Genomic DNA, 11,635 nt, shown 5'->3' with positions numbered 1-11,635 from the left:
TTGAGCAAATGATTTAAGTAATCGAACAGCGATCGAACAGGTGATCGAGGCTGTTTACTATTGTGAACGTTTTTATAAAACATTCGCCACTTGAAGGAATTCACAATGAGAAAGATTTTTCACTTGTATGAATTCACAATGGGGCCGGCTATCTTCAGTGGGTGATAGAAAAAGATACAGAATGAGATCACGATAGTAATTTTAACGTCTATGCAGAAGTTGTCACACTAGTTTTATCCACAATGGTAGGTAGGTAGGTAGGTTGAACTGGCCGGTCCATGAGGACCTCACATAGACTGATTGAGTCCGTAGTGTTACCAGAAGTTTGTTTTAACGACCAAACTGAAAAACCCTATCAAAAACCAGGACCTATGTTATAAAATAACTCCGTCCTCTTGGCAAATACTAGAAGCTTCCTAGGACTTAAGCCACTTGCTGCTTCTAGATCTGACAGCTGTATCACTCCTAATAGCTGGAGTCTTAGCCTGGCAAGTGCAGGGCACGAGCACAGAACGTGCTCGATCGTTTCCTCATCCAACCCGCACTTCCTACATCTGCTATCACTGACCAAGCCTAGTTTAAAGGCATGTGACGCCAGAAGGCAGTGTCCAGTCAGAATACCCGTCATGAGTCTACAGTCCTCTCTTTATAATGATAGGAGCAACTGTGTTAGTCTAAGGTTGTAAGACCTACACATAATCTTCGACACTTTACAGCCCCGCGCTTGAACCCACGCCTTTCCCGCTTGGTCGATCATGTGCACCTCTCGCCTTCGCTTAATCTCGCCCAATCTAATTGGGACATCTACGGAGCAGCTTCAAGGGATGCGCCCTTTTTAGCTAGTTCATCCGCTTTTTCATTCCCATCTATTCCCATATGCCCTGGGACCCAATATAGATGTATGCTTCTCCCTGTCCCGATTCTCTCCAGAGACTGCTTACACTCTAACACGCATTTAGATGCTGTGCTATGCGAGATTATTGCCTTAATTGCTGCTTGACTGTCAATATAAAAGTTAACACGATTGCAGCTTAAGCTATTCTCTTCCAGGGTTTCTACTGCTTTGGTTACGGCTAATATTTCCGCTTGGAAAACGCTACAGTAATCCGGTAGCCTGTAGGATCTGCTTATTTCCGGATCAGCGCAGTATACCGCAGACCCTACTCCTTCCACTACTTTGGAACCATCGGTGTACACATGTATCGCCTCGTCCGCCATTTGTGCACCCTTGCGCCAACCGTCCACCTCTATTATGGCCTTAAGATCTCCCTCGAAGCGCAGATAGGGAATCATGTAGTCTGTTCGTCTTGTGATTGATGACGCTATACTACTATGGCCATATGGTCGGCGCTCAAGCTGCCCCGAAGCACCGAGCCTGGTTGCGGTCGTTAACGCTTTGTTCTTTGCTACCAGGTCTACAGGTGGGATGTGCAAAATGGCATACAGTGCAGCCGTAGGGGTTGTTTTCAGGGCTCCCGTAATGCTAAGCATCGATAGTCTGCATACCCCCTCTAATTTTTTGAGGTATGTTGTTTTTTGTGTGGCTTTCCACCAAACAAGAACTCCACAGTATAGAATAGGGCTTACAATCGCTGTAAAAACCCAATGAGAAAGAGAGGGCGATAGGCCCCACGTACACCCCAGCATTCTTTTACATGCGTAGAGTGCCGTTGAGGCCTTCTTGACCCTCTCCTCCACGTTGAGCTTCCATGACAGCTTACTGTCTAGGATGATTCCTAAATATTTTGTACAAGGTTTCTCCTGTAAGGTCACCCCTCCTAACTTAGGCCTGGTCCAATTTGGGACCTTGTACCTCTTTGTAAACAAGACCATATCCGTCTTCTCCGCATTGACTTTCAACCCGACATTAGATGCCCAGGTATGAATATCGCGAAGCGCCCGATCCTTCAAAGAACTAATCGTTGGAAGGCACTTTCCACTTATGACAATTGCAACGTCATCTGCGTAAGCCGTAAGTTTTACGGGTCCCTCATCGAATTGCCTGAGCAGTTGGTTGATGACCAGCGTCCACAGCAGAGGTGATAGCACCCCTCCCTGCGGCGTGCCCCTGTCCACTGATTTCGTGGCCTCGTACAATCCCCATTGTGATGTAATCCACAATGGTTTAAGTGACAAAATAATATCACATACTTCAAAACAAGTCAGTCAATGGTAACAAGCCATATTTCATTTACAACAACAAATTGTAATTTTATAATAATTTATTTGAAATCTCTTGAGTTATACACAAATAGTTGTTGCTTTGCAAAAAATCTCTAATGCAAAACTAAATTCAATAAATGCTGAAATAAATTAAATTATTGTAATTAAACAAAAATAGTATATATGCAGCTACACTCATCGGCGACGATTTGTTATTGTAAAATAAATATTTTGTGGTGTCGTCATAAATGCTGACCAATCGCGATTAACGCTTAACAATACTTAGCGCCTTCTCCAAAGTTAGATTAAACGGGAAAGTTGTGATTTTTGGTGCGGGCGTTGCAGGCAACGTACAATAGGCAATCCAATGCAACAACTGCAAAGTGGCACGTTGATACGCAATGGAATTATTCCAACATGTCCGCAAACGGTTGCCCAAAGTAGCTGCTAAACAATTTTGTAAAGTTTCTACTTCTCGCGATAAACTGGCAACCTCCTTTCGCAAACGCGTCTCCACATCCAAACAGCTATTCAAAATCTTAGTTTTTCTAAAAATATAAAGAGACATTTTTATAGCAAATGTAACTGGTTCATACATACCGAGCTAGTAAACGTTGGAATAACGGCCTATTTCGTTTTAAAAGCCCCTATCTCAGAACTCAGTTAAAGACCGCCCTATTTCAGAATTTGTTTCAAAAACGGCCTATTTGAGCTTAAATGCAATAAATTTTGGCATTGGCTGGGACGTATATGAAAAAAATTCTGAGATAGGGTGTTTTTGAAAAATATTCTCAGATAGAGAGTTCTCGAACTGGTCATATTAGTACTTCAGTATGAAATATATACCTAATTTTTGCTTGTGAGTACTCCATTAATAAATTTTTTGGGATTTGGGATGGAGTACTCTGTAGGAGTACTCTATTTAGAAAGTCAAGTTAAATCTCATCCATATCTCATAAAAAGTTTAAGGTGCACTTGTTGGACTTTGGTTTGGAACTTCTCATGTAGTATATAATTTTTGGATTATGCGTGCTATAACGTTTGAGGGAGTGCTGTCGATTTTACAGTCAATTTCTTCATAAAAAGTCATCACTTCTGAGTACCAACCTGCGAAATTTGCTATGCCGACCCGACCTTTCTGTCGTGTGAAACTTGGCATTGCTACAGCCTCGCCTGTTAAAATTTATTTATGAAGTGCCTGATCACGCCCTTGTCGGATCACGCCATTTGTTTGACCAAAAACCTTTCTTTCCTCTTTTCACTTGAAGCAAGTGCTACTATGATTCCTGGCTGAAGTTTACATTTTTATAAAAATTAGCAATTTCCTTGCATTTACGTTTCCAGCGGATTCTTAAGGAACCAAAAATGAATGGTTTAATGAAATTTGTGCTAACCAAATTAAAATCTTGATATAAGAGTGAACAGCGGAAGTGCTGCTTATAAAAGCACTGCTATAAATCCAATGCTACTAAGCTTTTGAGAGCGCGCCTATAAGTACTCCATACAATATATAATTAGTATGTACCTAAATGTATATATAGGAATATCAACAAAACTGCAATACTTAGAAACCAATTGCAAAGCAAACAGAGGTGCATGTCGGAGATTTCGAGTTCAATACTCAGCTCCCGAGAAGCTAGCTGATGTAGAAGTGAATTTCGGAAACATGTCCTAGTAACCATCGCCATTTGTAAACTTTGTAATTAAACAGTTTTATTTAGCTTGAGTTGACAGGCTGCACGGCCGTTGTGAACGAATCTTGTAATTGAAATTTAAGTAACTTCCCGATAAGCTACAAGCTTGAAACTTGGAATATGGTTCAGAACCCGATAACAATGTAATAATAAGAAAAAAATGGCCACTAGGTGGCGCAAGGATCGAGATATTCGCAAAATTCGCATTTGTGATCCGATTTGTCTCATATTTGGAACACATAATACATGCAAGAATAGAAATAGATCTGTGGAAAAAAATCGCCGCAAGGTGGCGCATGGATCGAGATATTCACAAAAATCGTATTCGTGGTCCGATTTGGCTCATATTTGGAACACATAATACATGCAAGAATATAAATCGATCTGTGAAAAAAAATCGCCGCTAGGTGGCGCAAGGATCGAGATATTCACAAAAGTCGTTTTTGTGGTCCGATTTGATTTGGTCCATATTTGGAACACATAATACATACATGAATAGAAAGCGACCTATGATGCCCGATTTGGCTCATATTTGGAACAAATATTGCATAAAGTCCTGTAGAAGTGACATCAAAATATTTTGGACTTGGAGGAGGGACAAGCATACGTGGCGCAGAACGAGTAAAGTCTTTGGAAGGATTACGTATTGAGGACTTAGATTGTAACAAATTGTCAGGAAAGAGTCCTTGTAATAATGAGTCACTAAATGAACTAAATAGAATGAGATATAATAGACAATTAAATAAAGACTAAAACTTGAAAATAAAATAATCAAAAAATCAATAATTGGGGAATAGGAATTTCGAGTTTTCGAAGCCAGCTGTTTTATCAACTGAAATTTCATTACGCATTTCCTATTTTGTTTAAAAAATTTAAAAGTTGTTTTTGTTTTATCGGCCTATTGATAAATGATTCAAGGTTCGATTCGAGCTCAAAGCCAGAACAATATTTTTTTTTCTTTTTTTTCTCTAATGATAATTATTGTTATTTTTAAATTTTTCTAAATTTGAAAAATTGTATTTTGTTTTTGGAATAGTAAGTAGAAAATTTTTCAGACAACCTGCCATAGCTGCGCAGATAGATCGATTTCGAAGGGTGCTAAGCCTTCATCATCAGTACGCTTTAGGCGCGCTGCGCTAACCATTTAGCTATACAGCGGTGGTTTGTTTGACTGGCAAATTTGTTACTTCTATTCCTTTTACCAACTATATTTATTCAGTGTTGCGCCATCTGGTGCAAATCACTGATAATGCTGGATTTTTGTTTATTGTCAATTACTTTGTTTGACATTCCCAAGTGCTCATGGTTTATTAACAATTGTTTTTGTTTTATCGGCCTATTGATAAATGATTCAAGGTTCGATTCGAGCTCAAGGCCAGAACAATAATACAATTTTTCAAATTTAGAAAAATTAAAAAATAACAATAATTATCATTAGAAAAAAATTATTGTTCTGGCCTTGAGCTCGAATCGAACCTTGAAAAATTGAAAAGTTTAATTATTGTTGCAAATTTGTTTGAAATTAAGATATACAATATAAACAAAACACTGTATTGCATTTCATGATGTATTCACTGAAATGAGTACTGAATTGTTGCCACAGCAACATCAACAGAGGAGCATAAGAAGACGAAGACGGCGGGATAACACAAATCCGCCGGAGTTGCCTGCTTCCATTCAGCAAAGCAATTTTCTGGCGGCCAAGTCGAGTTCAATTCGTCTTTCGTCATATGCCAAAATCTATTTAAGCCTTCTTAAAAAATCTTTGCTCAATTTCTGAATGGCTGCATCAAATATACCAAGAGCTCTTCCCTTGCTTGTGATATACTTTCGACTTAAAATAAAGAATATTGTGGCAGAATGTACATATTTTAGCAAAAATTTGTACAAATAAGTGTACTTTCTTAAAAGAACCAATTTCCTTTAACTATCTTAATTCATTCCCTTTAATTTAACAAGTGAAAAAACTCCTAAGAAATGGCAGAGAAATCTCCCTCTCACTCACATTCATAATACCTTCTTTTCTCCCATAACCTGTTTCCGCTTTTTCGAACATTGTTCAGAATAGGAGAAAGGGATAATGGAAAAAAACTCGCACCGAATTTTTGTTTAGAATTGGGTTGAATAACTTCGTACGATATGCTTTTTGGGGCACAGCTGCAGGCTAGATGTAACGTTTTCTGCTGTAGTAATTTCGGGATATTGCCCACGCCCGGAAGGTTTTAGGGACAATTTCTGGGTTGTTTTCGGAGAACTATGTAACCGTTTTGGGATCATTTAAAAACTATTTCTTGGTTCTTCCGGGATCATTTCGAAGTTAGTTTGTGGTAATTTTCTGATGATCTTGTTGACTATTTCGGGGTTCTCCCGCTATCATTAGGGTATCACTTCATGGTAATTTTGGGGGCAATTTCGGGGCTATTTTAAGATCATTTTGGGGCTATTTTGGAATCATTTTGAGACTATTTCGAGGCTCTCCCTGATAATTTCGAGGTCAGTATGAGGTTATACCTGATGATCTTGGGATCTATTTCAAGATTCTTCCGAGGTCTTTTAGCGATCACTTCGGGGTATTACCGGGATGCTTTAGTATACTATTTCGTAGACTATTTTGGGGCCATTATGGGCCAATTTGTGGTCATTTCAAGATCATTTATAATATACTTGAATACTCGATTATTCGAATATTTTTAAGAGCCCTAATTTTTTTGTGCGCGTTAAAACGAGAGTAATTAAAAAACTGCACTCAAATAACCTGAAAATGCGAGACCTCCATGTCAAGAAAATACAGAAAAAACTTAATTAAGTCACAATCCAGACAAAATAATAAAACAAAGACTGATGGGTTGAATATTGCTCCCTCTGCTGCCGCTTGGAGAGTGTGTCATATCAGAATTTTGCGGAAAACAACCTATTTCAAAATTCGATTGAAAAAAGCCCGATCAGAATTTGTTTCAAAAACGTCCTATTCTCAGCAAAACCTCAATACGTACAAAGCGATTTTGGAACAAGTTCTGTTCAAACGAATTCTGAAATAGGGATTTAGTGATTATACTTCCGACAAAGCTCATTTTTGAAACAGATTTTGAACTAGGGTGTTCGTTAAGCAAGTTTTGGTATATCGGGATTTTCAAGAATTTTGTGACTTTCGTCGTTTTAGAAATTAAGGCAATTTTTTAAGGAATGTTCATATTTATGTCGCAAGGTGGATGTAATCTATTACTTACTGCTTTAATTCGGAAATTTCACATTCGAGTGACTCTATTTTGATTAGTGCCGCGGCTAAAGCATCATCTTTCTCTTTCATTTCATTGCGCAGTTGTTCTTCTTTCAGCAATGATTCGCTGTTTACTTCACAAATCTTTAATTAGAACAAATACAACACAGTATAAATAATTGAGGTAAAATATACAATACAAAAATTTATTACCTCATTGATAAGCTCATTTTTCTGCACCTCCAAGGCCTGCACTTTACGTTGTTCGCTTGATAAATTGGCTTGAAGCTCACGCTGCTGGGCCATTGCTTTGAACAAATCGGATTTTGTCTTTGTGAGTATGGCATTAAGCCCATCAAATTCTTGATCCTTTATTTGGAATTGCTGTTCCAATAATGCTTTGTCCGCCTTCAAACTGATGAGCGAAGTGGTGAGACTCTCGCAGGAAGACTTGGTATTATTGATATCTTCTAACGAGCGTTTCAACTGCAAACTCAACTCATCATTCCGCTTTTGCTCAACACGAAAGAGAGTATTGAAAACATGTAACTGATTTTTGGCTTTAATTGACTAAAAATACAATGAATCTTTAAATAAAAAGTGTTTGCTTTCATAAAGGCGTAGTCGACTTACACCACGCTTGAGATCGCTGACTTCCTCCATAAGACGTTTCACTTCGTCGCGACGCTTTCTCCAAGCGTTCAACATAATCGTTGCAAATATACGCATGCCAGCTACTTTCGGATCACGATCTTGAATGACATAATAATAATTGTCTCGGTTGAAGATTTTATTTACTAACGAAGATTGACTGGAGGCTCCCATTATACCAGTTATATCACCGCTATTCTGCACCAAAGCTCTGGAGTCCTTTGAAAGTCCGCTGAGCGATGATGGCTGCGTTGAGGAGAGAACTTGATAGTTATTACTGTGATCACGACGGTTACGTCTTAAATCCATTTGAGTAATCGATTTTCGAATTCGAAAATTCAAAATAGCAGCTGTATGCTGACGTTGTAATGGCAGCTGACTTGTGATTGTATTTAGTGGGGTTGCTTTTACAAGTTCGAGGCTACTGCAAGAATTGCCCGAGTCGTTTGATTTTACTTCAGCTATTGGTGTTGTTGTGGTGACTTGACACTCGGCTGTAATTACTTTGGCATTTGGCTCCGGTGAGGGACTACGCGATATATTTGCGATGAGCGATGCTGACGACGACGAGGGAGTTAGCAGGAGGGCACGTGGAATTTGAGACTTCAAAGAGAGGGCAGGAACAGCACACTTGTATGGTGAACTTTGCGCATATGTATGTGTGGTATTGAAGATGTTGATCAAAAGTATGAAGGATGGGAAGGATTTTGAATTAATTTAAAATACCGTTATGTCTTAAGTTTATTCAAAATAAAGTTTCTTCTTAGTGAGGTTATGTCCGCTTAATTAAAATTCTATTAGCGAAACAAAATCGAAATTTGAATGCAATTCCGTTGCACAAAGAAAAACCGAAAATTTTTATATTTATTGCTTTTGAAATTTTCAGCATCGAAAACTGTACAATACAACAGGAAATCTGATTAAAATTTCTTAACAAATGTAGCTTCGAATGAGAAGTAAAGAGTGCATAACGGCAGGTACCCGGCCCTTTTCAATCATTTTACCTAAGAGAATGATGTCAATGAATGTTAAAAAACTTACCCCGCTTTCGAAGTTGGCTTCCTTTGGCCTCGACCACCAATTGATTTACGCGACTTCTTACACTGTCCATCGTTGGGTGGGTTTTGTCTTCGTTTAGTTTGATTGTCCTGAGTAGCTCTGGGAGCGCTGCTACTACTGGCTGTCGGACTGGCTGACGTTGTGGATCGATCAGTGACGGTATCTGTTTCGCTTAAATTATCGATGGCCAGATTAAGGGTTGGAATTGTTTTGAGTATTTCTGGCATCTTGAATATTGTTGGTGGTATCGAATACGATTGATAATTATTAATAATAAATACAATAAATAAACGGATTTGAATTCAGTTGTGTTTGACGCTAAATTATTATTATTATTTTTTTTTTTTTTTTTGTATTAAGAGCTTTCCGGTTTCTTTGTTAAATGCGTAAAGTGCGTATGTTTAAAGTATCTACATATATAACATGTTTACAGTGAAGCAAAGTTTTGCGAATTCTATAACTCTTCTGCGTTTTGCTACTTAACATCGTTACGTTACCTTTCATTTATAAATTATGCATTGATTTCGTTGGTAGTGACAGACGAATTAACACTGCCCTTCTGTATATTGGACCGTGTAAATAGAGAATGCACAGATGATCTTTTTTAATATTTCGGACGCTTTACTTAACCGAAGTGTCTATTCGTCCAAAATTTGATAAAATTCTAGAATAGGGGTCGATTGCTAAAAATATCGGGGGAGGTGTTAAAAGACGCGTATTGACCTCGTCAATAGAAAAGAAAAATTGTACCTCAGTCTGGAGATATTAGATTGTGTGTACAAAGGGATGTTGCACGTATTAAATTTTGATCCCTCTCTCCCCTTGGTGGCCCAGCCAGGGTATATTTGTAAAAGCGCTGCCGGAGGCCGCCAACGCAGGCGCAAAAATACTATGGATCCCACCCCCCGGTTCGGAGTGAGCCGCGGTAATTTTTCGGTTTTTCGTTAGTATCTTCTGAATTAATTTTATTATTCACGTTATTCATACTGATGTAAAGACGCGTCGTTTGACACCTCCCGATATTTTTTTACGCGTATTAGCAGTCGACCCCCGTTCTAGACTTTTACCCAAAGTTGTTTTTAAAAACAGTATCTTGGGTCATTTCAGAAAGAGCGAGATACAATAAGACTACAAAATAAAAGTCAATGGTATAGCTTCTGTTTTGGACTTCGGACTATGGATGATGATGGCCGGGTACCCAATACCTTCATTCAAATGAAAGTTATTACAAAAATTCTCATGATGATGAGCCTTATGACGAATAGGCGGACGAATAGCAGAATGGATAGATGCCAAATGCTTATTAACTTTTTTCGGTTGAGACTACCGATATCCCGAGTCCCATCAGCTTAATTTCGAACTTGTCGCTTAAAAACCACTTTCAATAAGAACCCAGAACATAGTCCACGAATGGATCACGGCATTCATGCGAGGTCCGGCCCTCCATTGAATAAAGCTGCTTAATATCCACGTCAATGCAAAGGCTAAAATTACTACCCCACTTCAGATATGAAACATAAGATAAGGCATTTGAAAAGGTCAGCAGCGTTGGTGTCGGATTTATGGAAGAAAACGACCACGTGGCTCTTTCCATACGAGCTAAAAAAACATAAACTACTTACATATGTGTGGATTCCCAGCAAAACTGAAAGTCATTTTTTTCTGGAAAATATGTAATTGCGAAATTTTATTTCTGTAAATATTAATATTTCCATGATCTGGAATACTTAGACACCGTAAAATCTCACATTTGGTTCGTAATACCAACATTTCTCAACCAAACAACTGCGCCATCAAAGTATTTGAAAAATTTTAAGTCTGGTTTTCTCAAAAGCAGCTGCAAGTGAGTTCTTCGGTTGTTCCGAGAAGCCACAGATATGATCGATGACATTAACAGAGTCCAGTGGTGGCTTTCAGTAATTCGATAGTCGACACTCGTCGTCTTGATACTTCAGTTCGATATCGAAAGCATATATTTCCAATTTACGAATATGCAATTCGATAGCTAATTACGTATCGTAAAGTTTTTATCGAACGTTGGGTACGATGCGTCGGCATTTTGGTTAAGTGCCAAATACACGACACGAACATTTCCGCGAACATTCCCGTTATGTCATGTTTCTGCGACCTTTTCTGTCGTGTATGGTGGTGTTTGCCAGTTCGCGCAAATGTTCGCGAATATTTTGATTTTTGGCGAAAATTTGCGCGAACTGTTCGTGCGTGTATGGCGAAATAGCTCATAATCGTAGTAATTTCTGAACGGAACAGACGTGCGCGGAAAAGTAAAATGGACAATAAAAAATTTCTGAGTGAATTTATTGAAATGTATAAATCTTTGCCATCATTGTGGCAAGTAAAAAGCAAAGATTATTGTAATAGAATTAAAAAGAATAATGATTATGCGACTTTAATCGAAAAAAGAGGTAGATCCTGATGCCACAAAGGATACAGTTATAAAAAAAATAAGTAGTTTGCGGGCGCAATACCGGCGTGAATCAAAAGAAAAAGAGAGATAGTTTGTAGTCTGGTGCTGGTGCTGAGGATGAATATGTTCCTACTCTTTGGTGCTATGATTTGCTATGCTTTTTGAAGGATCAAGAAGAACCTTTGGCAGGCGTTACCACAATGCAGGATGAAAATACAAACACATTTGAGGTAAGAAAAAAAGTCAAAATTTTATTGTTTCTTTTTTTTTGTGAACACAAACATTCATTTTGTTTTTATTCCGTAAATGATTCACTTTCTTATATTTAATATATTGTTCTGCCACGGAACTGCTCCCACTGTATTAAAATAATTACAATATTTTTCTCGAGTAGTTTTTGCTAAATTGGATGCATTCTGTGCACTT

At 38.3% G+C, this 11,635-nt stretch overlaps 1 protein-coding gene across 1 annotated transcript; it reads right to left on the bottom strand.

Annotated features, from left to right (window-relative positions):
• Window positions 1-2,204: 2,204 nt before the first annotated feature.
• On the bottom strand, window positions 2,205-10,626 carry LOC137241421 (nuclear mitotic apparatus protein 1). The gene is made up of 6 exons (XM_067769007.1): window positions 10,407-10,626; window positions 8,767-9,011; window positions 7,708-8,368; window positions 7,288-7,644; window positions 7,085-7,218; window positions 2,205-2,711 (listed from the first exon to the last, which is right to left on the bottom strand). Exons 2-6 carry the CDS (start codon window positions 9,009-9,011, stop codon window positions 2,429-2,431), a joined length of 1,680 nt encoding a protein of 559 aa, XP_067625108.1. The 5' UTR covers window positions 10,407-10,626; the 3' UTR covers window positions 2,205-2,428.
• Window positions 10,627-11,635: the final 1,009 nt, after the last annotated feature.

The sequence above is a fragment of the Eurosta solidaginis genome, chromosome 2 (assembly GCF_040869045.1).
Source record: "Eurosta solidaginis isolate ZX-2024a chromosome 2, ASM4086904v1, whole genome shotgun sequence".
NCBI classification, from domain to species: Eukaryota; Metazoa; Arthropoda; class Insecta; order Diptera; family Tephritidae; genus Eurosta; species Eurosta solidaginis.
This window is presented reverse-complemented; position numbering and strand designations above follow the sequence as displayed.

Bases quoted from the DNA above. Each gene is read 5' to 3' on its own strand.
- LOC137241421 (XM_067769007.1), bottom strand. From the start codon at position 9,011: ATGCCAGAAATACTCAAAACAATTCCAACCCTTAATCTGGCCATCGAT. The intron at 8,369-8,766 runs GTAAGTTTTTTA...ATATGCGCAAAG, and splicing joins AAGCCAACTTCGAAAGCGGG to TTCACCATACAAGTGTGCTG. The intron at 7,219-7,287 runs GTAATAAATTTT...TTCTAATTAAAG, and splicing joins AAAATGAGCTTATCAATGAG to ATTTGTGAAGTAAACAGCGA.